At 46.0% G+C, this 25,853-nt stretch overlaps 1 protein-coding gene across 7 annotated transcripts in view; it reads right to left on the bottom strand.

Annotated features, from left to right (window-relative positions):
- CEP128 (centrosomal protein 128) overlaps positions 1 to 25,853 on the bottom strand; it is an 864,240-nt gene that overhangs the window by 674,645 nt on the left and 163,742 nt on the right. For all 7 annotated transcript variants that reach the window (XR_011283785.1, XR_011283784.1, XR_011283786.1 and 4 more), the window contains one exon: positions 7,142 to 7,233. Coding sequence is in view for 4 of the 7 variants with exons in the window: in XM_069637862.1 (XP_069493963.1) it covers positions 7,142 to 7,233 (92 nt within the window). In the remaining 3 variants the exon portion in view is untranslated. The remainder of the gene's footprint in view (positions 1 to 7,141; positions 7,234 to 25,853) is intronic.

Below are 25,853 nucleotides of genomic sequence, written 5' to 3'. Positions count from 1 at the left end.
ACACAAATCCCCTAGTTTTGTATACGAGATTAGGGAGTAAGGCAGAGTTTAGGCATGAATCAATCCTGGAATATTGCATGAATGCGAAAACTATGAATATGTTATTGAGGATATAGCCAGTGCTCCCTAAATTCCTCCTAAACCAAATATTTAATCTAGGAAATGACATGCATGCCTAGTCTTCAGTTTTGAATACAGTTTGGAGACTGGTGGCCTATCCTTCAAAGCATCCGGTGTGAAATTAAAATCTCTGTAGATCATAATCTCACCAGCTCTGTCCCTAATCTCTAATGCCAATTCATAATATACTTGTGGCTCGTTCAGACCATATAAAAACTGGAAGAAGTTAAAACAATTCTCAAAGCGCCCATTAGAAAATTATTCCTCGTCTCGGGAGGATAGCTCAGGGGCAACGCGCGTGCATTGGTAACAACACTATGCAGAACAACACAGGTTTGATCCCCGGGTCTGCGCTTAGAAACCTCTGGGTATTAAGCACGTTATAAATAACCAATGACAATTAAAATTACAAAAGCCACCGGACCTTTGGATCGCCTAAAATAAATGTATGCAATACATTAGGGGCACAGCATACAAATACTATATTCCTTTGAATAAGGTTCTTTGCAGAGTCACCCATAATTGCTCCCTAAATTACTCAAAAACGTAATGTCTGTATATGAACTATGAGATTCAGTCGGCCGTATTAGATGCCATAATAAGAACAAACATCTTCGGCTCTGTATCTGGTTATGAACCTAATATCAACAATACCCAAGACATGGATTGGAATAGAAAAGAGGATTCTGTAGTAGTGCAATCCAAGGTTTCATATCAGGGGGAGACGTATCTCAGGATATTACCCAATTGGCACATACATATATTGAGATCATTATTAAAGAAACAAAGCAACTGATCCATATCCATTCCGCATTCTCCAGTTTAATGTGGAACAAAAAGAAACCACAAAAAGTTTGAAATCCCTTTCAAGACCATACACAGGAGGATTTACGAAGCCACATTTTTACAAACTATTTATCATGTTTTGACGTACAGAGATATGCACAATTGTACAATTAAGCACATTGTTTACGTGGCAAAACTCAAAAATCTAAATCAACAAATTGTAAATCTCAAATTGAATTACATAAACATACGTTTACAGAGCAGGCACAGTAAAGAGGATCCTAAAATAAAATCAACGCATCGACATCGTAGCACATACCTACATATCATTACAAGTAATTGACCATATGCAGTCGAACTAAGGCAGACCTTCCAATCTCTTCTTGCATTAATACTGGAGGGGACATCCACTTTTGAAAATAGCCTCACCAAACCTCTTCCCTGCATATAACCCCCAGGCTTACCCATCAATCCAAGCGTGCGGTTCCTCCCCCTGTAAACACTGGCATTATCCTGACCTTAAGGAGTTCCCATAGACCCCTGAAGATCACCCAATTTCTCCGTAAGTACCCCCCACTCTTCTTTGAAAGCAGTTACTACATCAAGTGCAAGGTATGTTAACTTTTCCATGGAATACACAGCCCACACTGTAGAGAGGCAGATGTACACGTCCTCTCTAGTGCCCGCCCCCTCACCTCTGTCATATTGGAAGAACAAGAAGACACTGTGCATGACATCAGGTATTATCCCAATATTGCATCGAAGATATGAGAGACATTATGCGCTCAGACAACCATATCGAATGTACCTTCGAACTGACATGGTGGAAGGATGTCTGCATGAACCACTAAACAAAGAAGAGCTGTAAGTGAAATCTGATCAGTGTAAAGTGATGTCATGAAGAGAAAATACAAGGACACACAAACGCCATGCAAATACTTAAAGAATGAAGCTTTGACTGAAGTAACAAAGTGAACATTCTTGGGAATACAAAGAAATCATACAAGCTGAGAAGACAAAGGAGAAGAGCTGCAGTAGATGTACATGCGTGAAACGCAAGGTAGGTGAGACATATAGAAGCTTGCTGCAGTAGAAAATATAACACTGGTAAAGCGGCCATGATGAAAAGATGGCTCTGCAGCTTTGGTCTATCTCCTCAAGGCTTCTCGCTTACTTTTTATACAGAGTCGATGTTGACAGGCGCTGGAAACCAGCTTTGTGCAAGGAACAAAGAATATCTGTTTGGCTTAGGATCAAGGATGCCACATCAAGAAGTAACTGTAAGGCACAAGAGAAGTCAAAGAGGCTAAGCTACATAGGCACAACATATTTCTCTAAGATGAAGTAAAGGAGCGAACATTTGCGAGGGCCAAGTATTGATCAATCAAAGATGCAGAAAGCATATGCAAGACGGAACAACCAAGTCTCCAGAGGCCAAGAGAAGTAATAGCACCCAGCATAATTGAATTAAACAGCACTTAATAAAAAGGTCAGAATGGACAAAATCATGGTCTCCTCACGTGTGGTGCAAGACCAGAAAACAAAGCCTATTCATTAAGCTCCAGATGAAGATAAAATGCACCTTCACTGCCTTAAAGGTCCAGAGGAAGAGAACAGATAGCTTGGAGGAGAGTAATTGTCTCATCTACCATGCGTTTCTGCGTATGTACATCTACTGCACCTCTTCTCACTTATCTCCTCTGCGTATGATTTCTTCTTATTGGCATAAATATTCACTTTGTTACTTTAGTCACAGCTTCATTCTTTAGGTATTTGCATATTGTTTCAGTGTGTCCTGGTATCTTCCCTTCATGACATCACTTTACACTTGTCAGATTTCACTTACAGCTTCTATGTTCAATGGTGTATTCAGACATCCTTCTACCATGTCAGTTCGAGGGTATATTCAGTACGGTTGTTTGAGTGCATAACGTCTCTCATATCTTCAATGCGGTATTGGGCTAATTCCTGGTGTCCTGCACAGTGTCTTCTTGTTCTTCCAATATGACGTAGGTGAAGGGGCGGGCACTAGAGATGACATGTACATCTGCCTCTCTAGAAATCTAATATCACCAACTCCTCCAACCCTCACCCTTGAGAGCTCAAAAAAGTAAAACAGAAATGGCACCTCCCTAACTCCACCCCAAAGCTCCAAGCCAGGAGAACCACATGCCCTCCGCCTCTCCCTCAAAAGCCCACCATTGTGACCCACTCCTTTCCAAAACAGAACCACATATAGCTTGTAAGCCTCACACACAACAAAGTCACCAACAGGACCCCAGCCCTCCTGGAACTTAAGGTCGCACCTCCTCACTCATATTTTCCTGCGAGATGAGGAACACAATCTCTTGAACTTCCTGTCTCTCTGAACCCTTTTCAACAGGGGGAAACCCCATCCTCTGCTGAGCATCCACATCAGGAAGTGTGCCGTTACTCCGGTCAATTCTTGTCCATCTCTCTGGATGTTGCCCTCCATTACCAAATTATATTTCATACATTCCCATTAAAAAGAAATGAAGAGGTATTCCCACCCATACCTCACATACTTTTTTCTCATCCACTGGGTAAGAGTAGAGCACAACTTGGGTCTCGCCAGGCTTTTGGAGGACAAATCCTGATAAATTAAGATCTTGGAACCTCCATATTCCACAGGGCCACAAATTCTCACTTTGTCCAAAATGTTGGACTTGTACGATAATAATGGAAACACACTGTCCATTCCGATCCCACCTTCTGCCTTGAAAGGAATATTCAGCACATCCTGCACTGCTTTCTCTATGTCCCTTGGAGTATTGCTGCTCTTCTCTCAGAACCCAAAAAAACATAGGTTATTGCTACGTTCTCTGTTCTCAATGTCATCCAACTTCAGCTTAGCCTCGTCCCCTTGACGTTGCAGTAACGAGATTTTCAAGTCCACCTGGGCCTCCAGAATATCCACTGACGTTTGATTTGCCTCCAGACCCCATCCTCCATCGAGTCAATTCTTTTGTCCATATCATCAAGTTACAGTCCAATATGCGCACGTATACCCCTAATCTCCTACAGAATGGCTAGTATGTCACTCTTGGTCGCACCAGGGTCCTCCATATCTGTGTGGCGATGGCAGTGATCCTCCCATTCCAGATAGTGCACCTCTCCTGCCTCTTGAATTGCTGCAGCATCTCATTCCAACTCATCAGGCAAAAAAGGAACACACCAACTCCCCTTGTTTACTAAAGAGCACTGTGAAAACCGTATGGGGACTGCCTCCAATACCCCATGTCAGGCACGATGACCACAATTCCAGAACCTGGCTCAACCAGCCGCAAACCACCTCCAATGGGCCAATACTCACCCAATGCTACACATGAGTCTTACTGTAGTAGCGGCCCTCTAGGCGCACCTATACCTCCGTCCATTGTCACCTGGTGCTCCAGATACACTGCCTATTAGGACCAGCATGCTCCCCAAACACCCTCTTCACCATGGCTCCTATATCGTCTACATTTCACACGGCACCTCAGAACCTTCATCAACAGCCGAGCCAGCAAATAGCAAGGAGCGAAGCGGTCCAGGGTTTTCTCTCCTCTCCAAGCTCCATTGGTACCATCATGGATGGCACTCCATGGGTGTCTTGTCTCTGTCCTATAGCCCCTCATGATGGGTGAGGGCAACACAACAGCAAACTCCTGGGTGCCACTTTGTCTGTCGGGCCCAACAAGGCCCAGCCACAGCTGACGCACGGGCACCTCGACCATCCAACAGGGGCGCACCCCATCTCCACCATGGCTGCCAATGACAAGGCCACTGGCTGCACAGCAGACGCTGCAGGGACGCCACAGAACTGTGCCATTCGCCTTTCTGCCATACCATATCATACCAGGGGTCCCTCCAGGTCAGATGCTGTGCCACCCCCTCATGTCCCTCTCATGCCCTGTATGTAAAAAAATGAAGCAAGAAGCATCGCCATTCGCTTCCTGGGGGAGAAAGTGGAGGAGAGCTGCATTACCAAGCAGCCATCTTGTCTGCCCCCGCTGGTGGTCTCCGGAAGACACATTTTAAACTTTGTAACTGGGTGACTGCCTTCGACAGTATTAAGGTATTTCTAGAGAGCAATTCATCCACTCAGTTTCATATTTTGTTGTATAATTGGAATTATAGGAGAAGGATTTTTATCTGGCTAAAACGTTGCAAAGTATATCAAGATTAATCAGGTTAACTATTGGTACTCCTGATGTTCATGAAATTCGCTAACTGCCAACAATCAGTATTCCTAGATTAACCGACAGATACAGCGCCGACACTGGAATGACCTGGGCGACTGAGCATTCTATTCATACGAAGAACTTAAGACATGCTTTGGCTTACATAAAAAAAGGTTTTAGCTATTCACAGGAAAGCCGCTGGTCTTTACCTTATGCTGGAAAAATTAAATGGACAGCTGAGACTGGTGACTTATTTTAAATCTTATATAGTTAAGAGTGTCAAGGTACAATATTATCAATTAATGATCTCCACTCAAGGTGCAAAATTGACAAAAATGCAATCTTTATTTCTATTAGAAACAGCACTACCAGCTTCCAAGCAAATTCTGATTTCAGGCTAACAATAGTTGCAATGTTTTAAAATTGCACCACCACGAAAAAGGGAGCAAAGTAATTGCTAGGAGGTGGGCACTGCACAGAACAGTGAGCAATTAACTGAAAACGCTTTTATTTAGGGTTAAATAAAACCATAGGAAAAAGAAAAAATGTGACACTGTACCACAGTTTAATCACGGTGAGTTGGAAAACAGCAAAACAGGATTGGCTTTTTAATCCCATTTTTATAAAACTAAATTACCTAAAATATATGGTGCAAATATGTAGTTTATAGAAAAGATTTGAAAAAACAGGCTTTAGTAACAAAAGTGCAGCGTGTGAAAATCGAATACTTGGTGACAGGTGCAGTTAAAGTGCAACAGCCAATTAGCAGCAGCACAATTTAGAGCATATTTACATCAAAAAGGTTCCTTCATAATTAATTTGGAAAGGCACAAATCCAACCATGGTGGTCATTAAAACTGAATTTGAGTTCCATATAACCTAGAAAGGTTGAGCCTCTGGGTTTCTGGATTGTAAAGTTAAATCCCCAAGATGTGGGATGTAGAGTGGAGACCGAAGCCTAGGTTCTTTAAGTGTTTGCCAAAGTAGTCAGCGAGTGACTATCAGACTGTGGGACATCAAATTAAATTGAAATGTGTTTTGATTATCTTTGTTAGTTCCGAATTTCAAAAAAGTTCTAATTGCGCCTGGCTTTTAATAGCGAATGAAATTGCTAAATTCTTGCCTGCCTGTTTTATGGGAAGGCAAATACCCACCTCATTTTAACAAACAGTGGGTGGGACTGGATACAGATTTTCCATTTGGAAAAAGATTATTATTCTAAGGGAAAATATTACAACTAAACTATATATGCCCTATTTTACAAAATCATTTAACTCTTGGAAAATGGAATTCTGAACGTTTGGCTGCATGAGGGTTTTTCCGATACATGTCCCCTCTTCTGTCTCTATCACTTATGGTTGCATTTTTACACTTGTATTTTGAACAATGTGTGTAAAGACTCTTTGGTGGCTTATTTTTGCATGTTCAGCCTGATCTAACGAAAAAAAAGTATAAAAAAACAAATCTTGATGTACAATGTATACATAGCGATTCAGCCTGAATTCGCCCTGCATGCTGGAATGATAGCGGTTATTACCCATTGTAATGGTGTGTGATTTAGCAACCTTAAGAAGATGAAGATACGAGTCAGCCCTGCTGGTGATGGAAACTGTGCCCTGCTGGCTGAACACAGACTTATTGGGACAAGTGCTAAACGTACATTTGGAATCAAAGCAGAAGCAGTCCCAAAGTACAGCAGACTGACGTCTGAACAGGTTACATTTTTGTACAAACAACAAAATAAGAAAATCTGCCATTTTTGGATGACCTGCCAAACCTCTGAAATGTCGCTAAAAAGAAACAAAACATGTTTTTTTTCCCCCCAATCTGGGACTACATTCAAGGCTTACGCCACCAGTCTTCCCAAACCCAACACATCATTTAAATATAGGAACGCCCGCTTTAAAAGCTTTGTTACAGCCATGTAGCACATTAGGAATTAGCAATAGATCTCTATGGCTACCTGTTGCTATTCTATTTATGCACCGATTGAGCAAAAACAATTTTTCCTGCAATAGTTACTTTTACATGCAGTAAAAAAAATAACATACCGGTTCCTTCGGGAAAATTCCCTGTTGAGATCGTCTCCCAGGCGCAGTTGTTCACTGCTGAGGTCTCTCAATGACTGATGCAAAGCATGAACCTGAAACAGACAACACATTAGGGAGATCAATCACACAGCGAAGGACAACAAGTGTTGCCCTTTAACAAAGGTTCTTTATCCTGGGTATCTTAGGGAGTTATCAATGACACAGCGGAGGACAACAAGTGCTGCCCTTTAACAAAGATTCTTCATGCTGGGTATCTTAGGGAGTTATCAATGACACAGCGGAGGACAACACGTGCTGCCCTTTAACAAAGATTCTTTATCCTGGGTATCTTCCTGGGGTGCATGTTTTAAAATACTTTCCCAGCCCAGGATCCTCAAGCTCCATTTAGTCGTTGATGATAAAAAAAAAATCATAATCACTAGACATCAAACAGTACTTCACCACCACACTTTTATTGAGGCTATCAGAGACGATGAACACCAGGTCCAACCAGACAACATCTCAGAATTCCATTAGAAGGTAGAAAGGGGGGGGGATAAAAATGGTCATGCATGAACATGGAGCAGGCAGAGTTACATGAATCTATAGAAGATGGCAATGCTGGAGACATATTCTTTTTAATAGGGCAGTCTTTCTTGACCAGCATTAGATCATCAATAGGTTCTCATGCGTGTGCATGAACTACCATGCAGAGAGAATCTAGAGGGACCAAATAGACAAAAGAGGGATACAGTTGCTTAACAGTGATTTGGTGAGGGTTGTGCCCAAGAAATACTTTGTAACACGAAAAAGAAAGGGGCTATGTAGCCTAACAGTTGATTGGTTCAGCTGGGCATATATAATGCTCCTGAATGGTTTGAAATGTCTCAGAGGGAAAGAGGGGCAGACAAAGATGGTTGAGACCTCTCAAGGTCAAGATAGTTATTATGGATTAATACCAGGTACTGAGCAGATCTTTGACATAGATACAGAGAACGATTTAGGACAGAAGGAAAGAGGGATAGAGAGAATTCTATCTACCCCTACCTGTCTAGTACCCTATCCCTAGTCAGCGCTGGTGTGCCACCTGTCTTAAAGTGGATAGAGTAAGGAAAAGGAAACTTCAATAATTTCTTTTTTTAAACATGTAGGGGTAGATTGCACTCGCTCTATCCCTCTTTCCTTCAGCCCCAAATAGTTCTCTATATTTTTGTCAAAGATCTACTCAGTACCTAGTATACATCCATAATAACTATCTTGACCTTGAGAGATAAGACAGGAATCAACCAGCTTTGTCTGCCCCTCTTTCCCTCTGAAAAAAGTCCAAACCATTCAGGAGCATTATATATGGTGAGCTCAACCAATCAACTGTTAGGGCATGTAGCCCCTTTCTTTTTTCGTGTTACAGAATCTAGAAGGAGACAGCAAGAGATGGCAGAGTTCTTACCTAAAGCCTTTTAGGGCATATTTTGGATTGCCACACAATCAGCGCATACATAGGCACCAAGGTAAAACATGCTTGCAAGAAGTATGTCCAGCTCTTCAGACAGCTGCTTTGCCTATTCCAACATGTGCCACATCTGACAAGATTACTGCAGATACAGCCACATACCAAAAGAGAACCATGCAGTCTATCGAGCCTCCACCTCTGTTTTGGATCTTAGTGGAGGACTTCTCATGTGTGCCCCTGGTATTTCAGAATAGTCCACATAGAATAGTTCTCATGGAAATTAACAGATTATAATATAACTGGAAAATGTATACAATAAAGCACAAAAACTTCTAAAAAGAACAAAGCAGAAAATCATGGACACAAAAGCTTCAAAGAGCAAACTTAAACCTATAAAAAAAAAAACAGCAAAGACACTCATTCAATAGTGAGATCATACATTTTACCAACTTCACCCCAGACGCTCCCAGGCAAGACAGACAGGCAGGTAGAATTCCAAGCAGGTAAAGGTGGACGAGAAGGCCTTTCCTGTGGTCAGAGTCCGCCCAGGCCAGGCTGTGTGGAGAATGAAATCCTGCTGACATGGATGCCACAGAAACAGAAAGGAATTGCCTTCAAACTACAGTGCTTCCTCTTTCTATTTCCATGGCAGCAGCAGAGCCGTGGGATGAGAAGCCTACAAAGGCACTAACCTAAAGATGATTAAGGAAGAGCCGACGCTGGGAGGCAGGTATGTTCATCAAAAAAAAAATATATGCTTCCAACAATCCTTTATGCAGCCCTTGAATAGAAAGAGATTTGGCCTGCCAAAAGATACAATCCCATTCTCTCAGGAGAGAATGCAGCCCCGTTTGTACACACCTTGTATTGTTGGAGAGCTTTATCAGCCTGTTCTAGCCTCAAAATAAAAAAGACCCACTCTCCTCCCTCCCCCCCCAGGGCCTGGTGATGACCGTCATACTGTCGGAGGTTACGGTTCCCCTCTTCATAAAACGGGGGGCCGTCTATGGATAGACGATGCACCATCCATCAGCACCCCTTTACCAAGACCCCACATATGCCCCTTGACATAACTCTTTGCAGATGGGCCTTTGAAAGCAATGGTCACAGATGTGCCATATCTTCTAAACGCCACCTAAGCTCCCCCTTCAACGAGTCATGGCAAACACAGGCATAATCTATGCACCACACACTCCAAGAATTAGGACACGGCCTTGCACAACATCATCTTCACGGACACTCGCCTTACACACAGACACATTTCTTGCACTCCAACTCCTCAATGCACCACCTTAATGCAAACAACTACACACCCACTGCTCCAACACCACATGCCAATTCAGAACCACCATACACATCAAGCAACACCAACACTAGTCCAACACTGAACTGCTCGTCCCTCAACTCAATGAAACACTGAGTAAAACTGCAGCTGAGCAATGCTCCATCTGCATCAGAACAAAGCTCAGACATAGCCAGCCTACTAAACGCAGACCTAGACTCTTTATTTAGAACCGAAGCCTGGCTATCAGCCATCTAGGTGCCTGTAGTGCACAAGGCGATACCATCAGGATACATAGTCGAAGTGAAGAAGAGCCCGAGCAAGAGTTGCTGCACATGCAGTTTCATCTGAAAATACCAAAAGGAAACACCAACTTCCACACCCAACCCATAAATACCTTATAATTCAGTGGAGGCTCACACGCAGCACAGCTCACTCCTCATCAACAAACATCCCACAACTCAATTCTACATTCCCGGAACTCTACTGTAATGTTAGCTCTGCCTTTATCACCATCAACAATTCCTGACTTTCACAATTGTTCACCAGTGCAGTAAGCCTCCTGCCCACTCCTCTACCCATACACCTCCCAAAACCTCTGCCAAAAAAGGAAATCATGGCAAACTGCTTCAGGAGCACCATAACAAAATGAATGCCCTAAACTGTAGCCTACAGCATGAATGGCATAAACACCACCCAGCAAAAACTCACAGGACGCACTCAACTCAGTGTTCCCAATGGTAACTCTTGGTTGGCCTCGCAGTCAGTCGTATCGCAACCTTTGCTCGGCTCCCTCTGCTTTCACTCACTCCCAGAAACCAACTTTTTCATTGCAGGACCAACTGTGCCAAAGGCCATACAAAAAAAGAAATATATATATCTTGCATTACTTACCGTAATAGCATTTCTGATGATTGTACCTGCTTAGATTCATATGCTGTGCATATAGTCCGACATCTAGTGGTAATCTCAGAGTATTGCATCTTTCTTTCGAGGATCGAAAGGGGTCGTCAATATGGGCCTTGCCTGTAAAACTATCCCTAACGTGACGTGTAGTGTACCCAAAATCCCTCACGCGTCGAGTGTGTGTGAGTACAGAAAGAGAGAGGGTGTAAGATGTCCATGTTCCTTCTACTCCAAGAGGCGAGAAAGGATGGGCGCATGTGAATCTAACCAGATCCAATCATCAGAAATGCTATTACGGTAAGTAAGGCATATCTTCTGATGCTTGTTAATCTGCTTAGAATCACATGCTGTGCATAGACTAGAAAACAGTACCCAGAGATGGTGGTGGGATGTGTGAAGGAACAGTAGCAAAAAGATGTCTTTGCACCGCTTGTCCCACCTGAGACTTAGAATATGTATCCAGGCAGTAGTGTTGTGTAAAGGTGTGTACAGAACTCCAAATTGCTGCTTTACAAATAGGCTCAAGAGGAACATTTGCAATGAAAGCTATGGAAGCCCCAGTGCCCAGAGTAGAGTGTGCTTTAGGCCTGAAAGGTATGTCTCTCTTGACAAGAGTGTAGCACAGTGTGTTGCAGTTTATGATCCACTTAGAGATTGCTGATTTAGAGACCGGGTCCCCCTTCTTTACCAGCTGCCACTGAAACGAAAAACTGGTTTGTCTTTCTTAGTGTTTTTGTTTTCTCCAGAAAATATATCACCGCTCTCCTCACATCAAGTGTGTGGAAGCTTTTTCTGCCACGTTAGTGTGGTTCTGAAATAAAGTGGGCAGGTCTATTGATTAGTTCACACGGAACTTTGAAATAAATGTAGTCGCAAACCGTGGATGAGTGAGCAGGACCACCTTATCCTTGTGAATCTTGACAAATGGGTCTTGAACTGAAAGGGCCTGCAGTTCACTAACTCTCCTCATTGATGTAACTGTCACCAGGAAGGCGGCCTTGTAAGTGAGTGTGTTAAGGCTAGCCTTATGCATAGGTTCAAAGGGAGGTCCCATTATTCTATTCAGTACAACATTCAGATGCCATCCGGGAGCTAGGTTGGAGATAGAGGGATGAAGTCTTTTAACCCCCTCCATAAAAGCCTTGATCACTGGAATTTCGCACCATGAAACATTCCTTTGGCACGTGGTGTAAGCTGAAAGTGCAGTTAAGTGGACCTTTAAGGAGTTGAAAACCAGGCCTGAGTCTAGTAGATGAGACAGGTACAGGACAATATCTGTTGGTGTGCAGTCAATAGGATTTATGTTTTTGGTATTACACCAGATGACGAAGGGTTTCCATTTGTTGGAGTAGCAATGTCTGGTGTTAGGTTTTCGTGCTTCCCTAAGTATGTCCATGCATCTTTGAGGAAGCTGGATGTGTCAGAAGTCTATGACCTCAGGAGCCAGGCTGCCAAGTTGAGAGTTTGCGGGCATGGATGAAGTGTCTCTCCGCTGTCTTGTGACAGCATGTTGTACAGACATGGCAGCTTCTTCGCAGGTGCGACAGACATTGCCACCAGGTGAGAGAACCAGGGTTGGCAGGCCCACATCGGGGCCACCAAAATCATTGTGACTCGTTCCTGGTGCATCTTGTGCACTATATAGATGAGCAAGGGAGTCGGGGGAGGGGGGGGGGAGCATAGACAAATTTCCCTGACCATGATATCCAGAGACTGTTCGCCTTGGAGCAGTTCTGTGGGTACCTGGAGGAGTAATCTGGACATTGCGCGTTCTCCAGAGTTGCAAACAAGTGGATCTCTGGGAAGCCCCAGTCTGCAAAGACGTTGAAAACAATGTCTGTGTGTAACTGCCATTCATACTCTACGGGAAGTGGGAAGCCTCTGCTGAGCACGTCTGCCAAATGATTGAGTTCCCCTGGAACGTCTTGTGACAGGAGGAACATTTTGTGTTTGAGAGCACGCTTCCATATGCTCTGAGGCAGTTTGGATAGCCCTGGAGAGTGAGTGCCCGCCTGTTTGTTCAGGTAATGCATGGCTGTGGTACTGTCTGTGAGGACTAGGACTGTCTTCCCTTGGAGGTCTGTTTCGAATGCCTTCAGGGCCTTGAATACTGCTAGCAGTTCTAACAAGTTTATGGGGTTGGTTGCCACTGCTGGGACCACACGCAGTGCGCCGTTTGGTGAAGGAGGTGAGCCCTCCTACCCCGTCAGAGATGCGTCTGTGGTGAGAGTGACTTCTATTGCAGGGGTGAAGGTTTTCCCCTGCAAGAGGTTTTCCCTCGACCACCACTGCAGAGACTGAATGAGGGCTGCCGAGACAACCACTAGATCATCCCATTGTCCGCTGACCTGACACCATTGGCTCGCAAGCCACTCTTGCATGGGGTGCATGTGCAGATGTGCATGTGGGAATAGATAAATACAGGATGCCATCATCCCTAACAGTTGTATGGCCTTGCATACGGTCACCTTGTGATTGGCTACATAGTAAGGGATCTGGAACAGCATGTTGTGAACCTTCTCATTGGAGGGGAAGACAAGCCCGTCTTTGGTTTGAATAAGAGGCCCCAGAAATGTTTGACCTGGCTATGGTCTAGACTGGACTTTTTCTCATTGATCGAGAATCCCAGACTGAAGAGGAGATCAACTGTCTTCTGGGTATTTGAAAGGCATGGTCCATCTGAATCCCCTGTTATTAGCCAGTCGTCGAGGTAAGGGTAGACTGGAATGGACTGCCTGCGCAGGTGAGCAGCAGGTCGGGGAATGTTTTGTTATTTGTGAACAAGTTAGAAGTCATATCCACCCGAACCATAAAAGTTCATAATAACATGGAATAGGCTCAATGGTGTTAAACTTATGGATCATATTAACAATGGATTAGACAATGTATAATGATGTTTTAGTTTGAGTTTTATTGATGATATATTGTTTTATCATTGAATGGATTGTGAATGAATTTCTGAATGGTTTGTGTATGTATGTGGTATGGTGGAAGTGAGGTTGGATGTGGTTTTTAGATGGGGATGATGCATCAGATCAGTCCAATAATGAATTGGAGGGATTGATCAACACAAAATACTTTTGATACTAATGTTGCTGTATGTTTTTACTATTAAGAAATGACCTTTTCTAATGATTTATTTAAAAAATGTTAACAAACAACACTTAATCCTTTGAGCGTCTACTGGGTTGAATTCAATTGTTTCACCTCAGAGTGTTGTTTTTTGATAGACTCAAGGGCTTCACGGCTGTTCTGTGTACTCAGAGATGGGTATGATTATGTAGGTTTTGTTATTACACCAGCAGTTGCCACCTGAACACTTCAGTACTCTGACCTTTTATGTTAACTCTGAGCAGCTACTACCGCCAGTACCTTCGTAAACACACTTGGGGCTAAGGCAATGCCGAAGGGGAGAACTTTGAACTGATAGTGCTTGTTCTCGATCATGAACCTTAGGTACTTGCGTTGGCAACAGTGAGATATGAACGTATGCATCTTTCATATCCAGTGTTGCCATGTAATCCCACTGTGTCAACAGAGGGATTACTTCCTGCAATTGTGTCATTCTGAACTTTTGTGGCTTGACAAATTTGTTCGCTGGCGCAATTTTAATACAGGGCGCATGGTGAGATCCTTTTTGGGTACAAGGAAGTACACTAAATAAATGCCTTGGTTTACCTGATGAATGGGGACGACTTCTATGGTGCCCTTTTCTTGAAGGATCTGCACCTCTTCCAGCAGAATCTGCAGGTGTGCTGGTCGATAGGCATCTGTACCTTGGTGGATGGTATCGAGGTGGCCATTGGAACTCGATACAACAACCGTGGGTGATGGTCCTGAGCACCCACTGATCTGAGGTAACCCCACTCCCATGCGTGAAGAAAAGATGTTAAATGTCCCCCGACCGGGAGGCATGGGAGAGGACCCAGACTGGCGATTCATTTGGGAGCAGAGGCCAAAGAGCCTCTTGGGGTGGAATTTCTGCGCCTGCCTCTTCGTTGTCCCCTCTGCTAGTATTGGTTAGTGCCAGCTGCGTCTTGTGCAGAAGACCATGATGTACCTCCTGCGCCATATTGGTTGTGTGGAGATCTGGAGAAAGACTGCCCCCGAAAGGAACGGTGAGAGGTTCCTACCTGTTGCTGGTAAGGCCTAGCAGTGATCCGATTCAAAGACTTAAGAGTCTTGTGCTCTTTCTTCGCCGTCTCTAAGGCATCAGACAGCCTTGCCAAACAAATTTGTGTCCGCCACTGGTTTGGTAATTAAGGAGGCCTGCGTCTCCGGACTAAAACCTGAGTTCTTAAGCCAGATATGCCTTTTAAGAAGAGTGTCTTGTACTATAGACCGCCAGCTGTCTCTGCTTCATCCAATGTTTTCTTCAGAATGTTGTGGGTCACCTGCTTCCCTTCCGAGACAATTGCCAGCAGGCGTGATCGTACCGGTTCAGGGACTTCTTGGAGGCATTCCAAAAGCAGGTTTCACTGCATATCACCATAACTGGCAAGCAGTGTTGAATTATTACCAATTCTTGTCGAATATGCTGCTGAAGTGGTGATCTGTTTGTCCAGGGCGTACAACTTCTTACAGTCCTTATCAGAAGTAGATAGTGGTACCCCAGCCCTCTTCCTGGTGGTAGTGACAACCAGGGAGTCTGTAGTTGCATGCCCTCGGATGCATAACGGGTCAGAAGGAGTGGGGCGAAAATGTTTTCCGCTCGAGGGTTCACCGCCCTTGTAAGGGAAGGGGACAGCAAGGATGGAGTGAGGCATTTCTTGATTGAATTAACAAGGAGATAGCCTGACTCGTGGGAGATTTCTCCTTCAGGATGTCTTCCACAGAGTCAGTATCTTGAACAGCTTCATGCGTGGCAATCTGGAAATGTTCTGCACCCTTTTCAGGATTGCATTAAAAGCCATCTGATCATCGATAGGTGATGCCTGCCTCTGCGGAGGTGAGGAGGAAGGGTCCAGACAAAGGGCGTCTGGGTCCGGAGTATAAGTGGGGGAAAGCCAAGGTGCTTCCTCTGCAGGCTGATCTGTACCCCAATCTGGGCAGGGGTCAGGTATGTCTTGGCCAAAGGGTTGGTCATCCTGGCCATAGGGATCCTCGTAGATCTTTTCAGGTTCTGAGAGGTCCAGTACTTCTTCCTGTTGGGTATGACTTGAAAGCCCCTGCCCCCTCCCTAGGTCTCTAAGGGGTAATAAACCTCTCTGAGTAATCCACATCACTGTGAATGCTTATCCATATAACTCTCAAACCTCACTCTGGTCCACAGAGTTGAACAAGAGGGGTCAGGAAGGGGCATGGGGACTCTCCAAGAGGACAAGAGTCCTTAGAAGGAAGGGATTTGTTGTACAGGGTCATAGAGGGGGGTTGGTACCCATCTGAATACTCCTCTCAACAAGAGGATGTGCTCTTTGGCCTAGTCGCCGCTGAAACAATCTTAGCGAGACTCTCGCGTAGCTCTGGTGGTTGAGAGGGAGATTGACGCACCTACAGACGTCATCGTGATGTTTGGTTCCACCGAAACCTTTGGGGCTGATGCACTCTTAGGTGGCGCGTCAGCGCCAAGAGTGTTTTTTTCAGAAGATGCCCTTATGTTTGGAATGCCCAGGCACATGCCGTTTCGGTGGTTGCGGGAAGGGCGGCCGACCGTGAGGATCGGTAGGTGCCATCAAAACTTTTGATGGGCCTGCTGGCTTCTGGTGCTTGCTCGACGTATCCGTCGAGGGAGTCAGTGGGTTGAATGCTTAGCCTTCGATGGTGCAGGTGTTTCCCTGTCGCCGGGGTGTGATCTCCCCATAGCAATGCCGGCGGCATGCCTGTCAGGGATGGGCAACTGGGAGCCAGACGGTTCTGCAGAAAGGTCTATGGCTTCCACATCAGAGCCATGGCTGTCGCTAGAATCCTCGCTTTCGGCAACGGCACCTATGGGGGAACCACCCACCGTTTCGTCCGTCTATCCTTTACCATCTTAGGGCGGAAAAGTTTACAAGCCTTGCAGGATTGCTCGTTGTGATCATGAGGGAGACACTTGTTGTACTTGCGATGTGTGTCTTTCCACAGGTATTTGCCGTTACAGGGCGGACAACATTTAAATGGAGTCCTCTCCATAGTAGAGGTAAAGAGCTACAGCCAGATCAGAAAGGGAAAGAGGAGAAAAGGAAATGCATTCTCAGAGAATCAAACCCCGGGGCCCCACTCTACCTACTGTATAGGCTTGGCCTGAGGGCAGAGGCCACGCGGTCGCCAGTGTCGACCGATGCACCAGTCGCCGAAAGCCATAGACTTCTTTGGCAAAGGGGTCCACGAAGCAGCTGTCGAGATGGTAAGTTGAAGATTAAATGACCACCGGTCGTGGGACAAAAGAATTTTGAAATAGCAATATAACTCTTTTGTGCCCCGCATATGGCGACTAACTAGTTGGGCGGAAAAAAACAATCTGAGGGACCTCGACGCATGAAGGATTTTGGGTACACTACACATCACGTTAGGGATTGTGTTACAGGCACGCCCATGTCGACGTCCCCTTTCGATCCTTGAAAGAAAGATGAAATACTCTGCAATTACCACTAGATGTCGGACTATATGCACAGCATGTGATTCTAAGCAGATTATCAAGCATCAAAAATATATATTTATTCAACAAGTGCCCAGGGCGCAGTGCTGGTCTTTCGTGCAGACACTTGTCTGAATAAAATATATCTACATCAGACTTAAGTGTGTCTGTGTTATGCTGCTGTATATCCAGTGTGACCCTTTTGGTGTCAGTTCCTGGCATATATTTCCTGGAGACAGAAAAAGGCTTGTATTTGGGCAAATGTGCATACCCACAATGCCTTGCTGATGTGGCTCCGAACTGGAAGGGAACTTCCAGCAATGTCTACTAGGTGGCACTGTAGAATGTGTGACATTGCTCAAATTGACTATCCTGCTTTCACATTTCAGGTGGGAGGGCTTTTTCAAGCCATTTTAAACCCACAAGAACTCTATTGGTGTATTGTCTACACGACCAAATGTTCCCAAAACAAAGCTGTCAAGACTATTCTGCACTGATTATCCCTAATAAGGGTGAAACCAGGTATGTAGTTGTCTTGACAGCCTTGGAAAATGTCTGTCTTGGGTTGATTAAACTATGTATAAAATAGCACTGCCCTTAAAGACAATATACTGAAGATAAAAGTTTGCATTTGGACTCCTCAGATTATCCACAATGCCTTATGATGTGACTAAGAACTGAAAGTGAACTTCCAGGGATGGCTACTTGGTGGCATGGTAGAATGTGTGATTTGGCTCAAATTGACTATACTACTTTAACATTTCAGGTGCAAGTTAGTTAAGCCGTTTTAAACCCACCATAACTTTATTGGTGTACTGTATCCATGCCTCAATGCGCCAAACACAATGTTGTAAAAACTATACTGCACTGATGATAGATAAGGGTTAAACCAGATATGTAGTTGTCTTGATAGCATTCAATAATGTTGGTCTTAGGTTGATCTATGCATAAAGGAGCACTGCCCTCTAAGACAAAGACAATTTCCTGGAAAAAAAGGCTTGTGTTTGGGCTAATTTGCATAACCACAATTCCTTACTGCTGCAGCTCACAACTGGAGGTGAACTTCCAGCAATGGGTACCAGGTGGCGTTGTGGAATGCGAAACTTGGCTCAAATGGACTATCCTAGTATATGCAGATCTACTGCAAATGGAACAGAACATGTGCAAAAGCATTCTTATCCTGAGACTAAGCCAAAATCCTGCACAGGGAAAGGAAACCTTATCTGCAGATTGCCCTTTGACACCAATGTTGCAGCCATTGTATTCACACATCCAAAGTCTTAGGCTGTCCTGCATCAGTATGCATGGTTCAATTAGGCAATCATTTTACCATTCGGCTGAATGTTGTGAACAATTAAATGAGTGCAACCCACATGACATTTTATCAGACTCTAAAGGCTATTTTCCTTGTTAACTGGCCAGTAGACCCGAACATGCAGCCCAGGATCTAACGAGTGAAGCTTAAGATCGGTAGTTCCTGATATTTATTTATTTTATTTACTTGAATTTAAAAAGCGCACAAAGGGTCTCTGGGGCATCGTGGTGCTGTTACAAGAGTGCTTACTTAGTTACACAGAAAGAGAGGACGACAATAGCACCTGTCTGTGGTTCTTAGTTACATTGAACCAGTTGCCAGACAGGTGAGCAATAAAATAACCATATAGGCAATATGATTGAGGTAACAGACAGAGAGCTAGCGAGGGCAGGAGACCTCCTCATGGGTGCAGGGTGAGTAGGCGGATAGGACTTCATGCTGATTGTCCATTGGTTGGGTGACTCTGCAGGGCGGTGATAGGGGCCTGGCAGCAGATGGCAGCATGCTACCTTTAGGGAAGCAGCATGGGAGTAACTGTATCATGGCGACTGCATAAATGACAGTGAATTTGTACAATGAGGGGGGCTGGGGGGGTGGGACTCTTGAACAAACAGACAGGACTGCAAGCTATGTGTGACAGGAGAAGGAGGAAGAGGTGAAGGGAGAACCAAACCTGTGTTTTAATAAATCTCACCTGTGTGTTCAATTCTCCTTTTGTGGATGGGGAGAAAGACATAGAATGCCTGCTAGCAAAGGCAATTTAAAGCTGCACATCCCACTTTTCCCCTTCTTTGGCGTTTTACTCAGACTGAATGGTTTCTAAGGGATAAATCAGGAATTGGGCAGTATTCCGGTGGTAAATCCACTGGGATAGCGCCCAACACAATTAGTGTTACCGCAACTTGGTCCGGCGCTATTAGTGCCAGATCACAAGTTGCGATGTCGGGGTAAGTCCCCATTTTCCTTTAGTCCATGGGACTCAATGGGGCATTTTGGCGCAATTACTGCGGCAGTAATTGCGCTGCGGTAATTGCGCCAAAAATGGGAGGGAAGTTGGGCATTCACCTCCAGCTCAGAGCTGCAGGCGAATGCTCCGAGTTTTCCCCAAACTTGGGATTCCGCGGATCGGTAATGCGGCGGTGATGGCGTTACTGCTGCATTTTTACCACTGTGCCCAACTCCTGGTGAGGCCCTAAAGCTCCTTTGCAGCTATTAATATACTGTGTTGGGTTTGTCAGCTGGGAAATTGATGAGTGGAGGCAGTTAAACGGGGAGATAGTTTATGTCGTTCCAAATGGAAACTGATTTTGGTAGCGAAAATACCTACTAAAACATATTTGATAAAGAAAAGAAAATCAGACCGGCCCAGCTCAAAGAGCCACGCAGGTATTTTAATGTATGTTTGCCTTGAAGGACCAGAACGGTTTTGGTCTCAATTTGGGGAAAGACAAACCTTCTGCAGATCTACAAATCTGATGGCAATCGGGATGCACAGGAGCGGAAAGATGCATTTCCTTATATAACACAATGATCAATTGTTAGAATTTAAACGTTTTATTTTGCAGGGCAAACATCATGGGTTACAACACAGGTGTCTAACAACATTAAAAACAGTATAGTCAATGTGATGGTGCAACTAAAGAGGCGCAGAATCGTAACTTCAATGTGCGCAGAATAGGAGTACTCCACGAGATGCTTTATACCAGGGTGCACAGTTTGGACGAGCAACTAGTCATTGGCTATTGATAATTGACTCTTGGCGGGTAAGAATTGGAGTGTTCTCTGTATGTGACTTTTACGGCTGGCTACTTTGCCCCCCCTGTTTATAGAACACTGTCATTCAAGTGATTGGAGATTTTGCACCACGGTACACATCCGGACTCACTTTTCTTGGCAGCAGGAGGTGGGTGTCCATGAGATGTGATCAAGTGAGCATTCCCACACATTCTAGGCGTCTGAGACCGAGAGCCCCATCGCGTTCCTTCCGTCAGTCCCCAGAATGATCAAGCCCACGACAGTTCCCCATTAGGTGTCAGGAAGAGTGCCCCATACCTGGAGAGAACAGTGCTGCTGTCCTGCACGGAAGCTGCTCGGAAAGTCTTGAATGCACGAGCACGGCATTAGTAGTGACGATGTACCTGGTGCATACAACCCCTACAGATCAGCAGAGCACTGGCCACTCATCGGAGCCTGCCCTCGCCCCCCCCCCCCCCCCATCAGCAGAGCTCCGCGGTATGCTCAGATCAGGGGTCACAGCAGAACGCGGCCACAGGAAGGATTGGGATATTGCTGCCTTGTCTGATGACACATTTTAAGGTAAAAATGGGTCTGGTCAGTGCAGAGAAGTATGAATTGTAAAAATATGGTTGAGAGGTAAAATATATGTTTACTCGTCTTAAAAAAAAGGACTCAAATTCGGAAGCACTTTTTACTCCAAAAACCTTTTAGTGCATCTTCGAGTGGTCCGAGTGCGCCTAGTCGCTTGTTATTGAAATAGGAAAGTAAATGAAAATGGAAACATTTTAGAGTGCACCCACTTACTGGTCCAGCACAGGCAAGGATTGCACTAAAAGAGAGAGGACTGCACTCAGAGAACATTGCAACAGCCAAACCGGAAGAGAGGTGGACTTTACTCTAAAAACCCCGACTGTGCTGACTTCCAATGCTGGTCTTCCGAGCTTCCTGAACCAGTCTCTGAATGCGCTGATGGCGGCTGGCTGGCTTCCTGAACCAGTCCCTGAATGCGCTGATGGCGGCTGGCTGGCTTCCTGAACCAGTCCCTGAATGCGCTGATGGCTTCCTGAACCAGTCCCTGAATGTGCTGATGGCTGGCTGGCTTCCTGAACCAGTCCCTGAATGCGCTGATGGCGGCTGGCTGGCTTCCTGAACCAGTCCCTGAATGCGCTGATGGCTTCCTGAACCAGTCCCTGAATGCGCTGATGGCTGGCTGGCTTCCTGAACCAGTCCCTGAATGCGCTGATGGCGGCTGGCTGGCTTCCTGAACCAGTCCCTGAATGCGCTGATGATGGCTGTCTGGCTGGGAAGGGTCCAGACTGACGAGTGACAGTAGAGTAAGCTGTGTTCACAGACACGCACTTAGAGAAAACGTGGAGTGGACTTTAGGGGAAAAGGCATGGCTTTTAATTGAGGCGGACATTGCTCATAAATTGCACATAACTTCACGAGGGTTGTTCTCCTTTGCAATGTGGATGTAAGCTTACTTGGAGGTATAAAGGCACATTAAAGCATTATCCCCAGGGGCGGGCTGGTAGGCCTCTGAACCCTGGGCATCTTTTGTGTGGTATTTCCAAATTTTCCCATAAGAAAAGAGTATGTATGGCGTGCTGAAAAGGTATAATGTGGGGCCACTTTGACATTTATTTGCCGGGCCTCGTTTGGGTCCCAGTCCACCTCCTGAGAATCCCTCAACATACCCTGCCATTTGGTCTAACAACAGACAAGGTATTGGTTCAACCACGGCCCATAGACCATTGGTCAATCCTCTCCTGGTCTACATTGGCAAAGCCCTGCAGCAGTGATGTTCTTGGGTTGAACATTTGAGCAATATGTTGTGTGGTTGCGCATCAGAGTAGCAGCCCCCCAGCCCTGCAGCCCTCAGTTTTAAGAGGGAGGTTTTTGTCGTTTTGACAAGTGCGCAGGCCTTTTCCGCCAGTTGTTTGGAGTATTCTGACAATGCCAGCAAAACCTCTAAACGAATTGTGGAATACTGCTTACCAGCGACCGGACTGATCTTAGCCAAGGGATAGTGGAAGGCACCTATTACTATTCCGATGTGCATGGCATGGGGACGTGCCACAGGTAAATGCTTATGGGGTTCAGGTGAAGGGGTGTATTTGGGTGGAATCGCGGGGAACACCACAAGAGGTAAGGGTTGGGTAGGCTACGAAGAGAGAAGGTCGAGCGGGGCATAGACAGTAGGCAGTGCCTGCCTTAGCGGCAGCAGTGCCCCTGACAGCAAAAGAAAAATGTGGTGCTCCCCACACCTCTGGTTATGGGGGGGGGGGCAACACATTTCATAGCCGCTGATGCCAAAGCATCAGGCCCTATTGTTATTAAATGTGCCCCGCTCCCGTGAGCATGGTGCATTTAATTTGAATAGGCCGCCTGCTGCGCCTTCTCCCACCACGCTAGCTAGGGGGAAATCCTTGAAAGACTCACACGAGCTGGCATGACAGGGGGCTAATGGTGCCCCGAGCGGTGGCCTGGACCGCCCCTACCCTAGGGCCGGCCCCGATAGTAGGTGCATGGGGTATTCCCCCATAATAGTACAGGCAAGTGAAGAAGACAGGGGTGGAGGGGGGGCGGGAGAGGGTGAGAACAAGGTTCGGTTTGGGGAAAGAATGGGTGGGCGAGCCACAGTCGGGATCATGCAGCGATCCGGAGACCAGAATAGGGAAAGTTCTGGTGAAATTGTTAATGCAGCTGGGAATCTGCTCTGCGCGAAAGCAGTGTTCGAAGCCTCTGCCTACATTCATTTAACAATGAGACACAGTAGAGGTCAAGGTTGGAAGGCGGCAGACCATTAGGAGTCTGTATCTGGGTGTAAAATAGACAGGGTCAGAGTATAGTGCACTGGCGCGGATCTGTGGCATAGTACACATCCCCTTGGGCTAGTGTGGCGAGCCAAGGACTTATCCTTCAAGGCTACTGCAGATAAACAGCTGCACTTCCGAGATAAATCTGTGTGCAGCTTTAGCATTAACCGTGCCCTGCCATACCCTTCCCTCCCCTCCCCTCCCCTCCTCCAGGGCTCTTGTGTATATTGCCACAGTGTTGGCATTCATAAGACCCGGAGCCAAGGAGAGATAAAGGATGTAGGCTCTCCTCTGACCTAGATACGCCCCCTTAAAAGCATTGTGATTATGGGCCTGCTGCTTAGCTCAACGTCAAGTCAGTGATTACAGAGGCTGGAGGCCAAGGATGTAGATGAGGCATCAGACTTCGCCATCTCCTCCACAGGCCGGTGCAAGTCCTGGGCACCCTCTGCTCTGGTGGGTTTGCGAGGGATGCCAAGGAAGCGGATCTAAAGATCCCAGGACAGCCAGCTGTCGAGTACATCAGAGGTGCTCGGTCCCAATCAGAAGATCTACCTGCGGCACTCCTTGGAGAAGAAAGCACTGGGTGCATAGCACTGTGTTGTAATGGAACCCAGTGGGTGTTTATTCCTGCCCAGGGTTCCACGTTCTTTTCAGTTGGTGGCTTGTGGCTGGGCAGACGAGTTGTCAGTTTCCCTGATAATAAATCTTGCCATTTCTACTTACCTGCTGTCGCCTCCCTCACTTCGAGGAAAGGCCCTATCAACCAGCCCTAGCAGAGGCCATTTTGGTGTTGCTAAGCATCTCAAGCTCATTGGGCCTCAGGATTGGTGCCGAGGATATTGCATCAGTGAGACCCGCCTCAAAGACGCGCGACAGCCATTTACCGCCCAGCCGGCCATAACTGCAGGTGCGCATTTCATCCCTGCTGACACAGTGAGACAGAGCCTCTGACACATCCGCGGGGAGGGCGTCTTCCACCGCCAGTGCCAGCCCCCCCCCCTACTTCCCGGCATCCTTGCAGATTTTCGGGGTCAGGACGGGGAAGATCGAGTGGGCCGTGGCGCGCGCGCAGCAGAGAGCGCATGCAAGCGGCAACACGCACCATTGCGAGTAGGGTACGAGGAAAGGCCCCATCAACCTGCCGTAGCGTGGAGCCCATTTTGGTGTTGCTAAGCATCCCAAGCTCATCTGACCTCAGGACTGGTGCCAAGGATATTGTATCAGTGAGACCCACCTCAAAAGACGGACAACAGCGTTTCTGCACAACAGGAGGTGCCCAAAGGAATGCGCACACAGCAGCAGCTGCTTAGTGGAGGTAACCTTAAAAAATTCAAAACATATTTAAACGAAATTCTCTCGGCTTAATTGCGTGGTGTGCACATTGCGGTGCATATTCCAGGAAGTGCTAGGACAAAAAATCCACGACCATGCCGCAGAGCAATGCTAGTCATCCACCTGCTTTTCTGGCTTCCCCTGGTGAACCGCCAGTGCTGTGGGACCTCTGGGGAGATGTTTTCAAGGTCTACTTCAGGGCAGCTGGTGGTGCCAAATACAATGCTGATGAAAAGGAGGCTGCACTTTGAATTCTTTGGGCACTGAAGAGTTGAGAGTGTTCAGACACTTACCAGGGGAAGAAGTGGGCATCCCCGGTGGTGGTAAAGGACAAAAAATGTGGCGAGTTATATGAGACTGCACTGAAGAAATTGGAAGGGCGTTTTGGAAAAAAGACCCAGTGTGGCGTTGGAGCGTCATCACTTCTTCTCTACGGCAAAGGGTGCGGGTGAATCGATTGACTCGTATGCGACAGACAGCCCTACGTACCCTCAAATCAACTTGCAAGTTTACCAGAGTGCTGGATGAATATATAAGAGGCCAAGTAATGATGAAAACCAGCAACACCAAAGTGAGAGAGGTTATGGATGGACAGGAAACCCCCTCCCCCCCCCAATAGACAAAGTGATCGAGATTGCAAGGGCCATTGAAGAATCCCGGGCCAGTGTGCAAGTTGTAACAGAAAAGGGGGACAGAACAGCTCAAGGGGAGTGTGTGCAAGCGCAGTTAGCAACAAGAAAAAGCAGCAGACACACAAATTAGGGCAGCTGATAAATGGGATTACCACATGAACAAGAATGCTAAAGGACCTTTTGGTGTAGGAGGGAGACAAGGATGCAGAAGATGTGGGTGGACAGGTCATCCCACTGGTGCAAAGGAATGCCCTGCCTGGATCGTAGAATGCAGCAAGTACAATACTAGGGGGCACTATGCCAGGATGTGCAAATTGAACAGTGATAGTGGCAGTACGCAAGGAAAACAAATGGTGAGGATTCTAGAGTCGGAAGGAGGTGCTGACACCGTTGTGGGATATGTGGGCAGGGGGCAGCCGGTGGGCACAGGAAGGTGTTTTATTACATGTTGAAGGGCCGGTCAAGAAGTGCCAGGGGGACACGGATTGTAAATGGGGTGCAAATGGAAATGTTGGTAGATTCTGGATCCCCATATACTATGATCTTGCCAGAATTGTACGAAACGGTATGGAAAGGAGGTGTCAACCATTATACCCCCGGATATTGACCCCAGTGCCTGAGGGCAAATACCAATTAAGGTTCTGGGACATGAGTGGGCAAATACAGTTCAAATGGCGCTGTACGGAAGAGAAGTTTTATGT

Source organism: Ambystoma mexicanum, chromosome 14 (genome assembly GCF_040938575.1).
Source record: "Ambystoma mexicanum isolate Mex_15411 chromosome 14, UKY_AmexF1_1, whole genome shotgun sequence".
NCBI classification, from domain to species: Eukaryota; Metazoa; Chordata; class Amphibia; order Caudata; family Ambystomatidae; genus Ambystoma; species Ambystoma mexicanum.
This window is presented reverse-complemented; position numbering and strand designations above follow the sequence as displayed.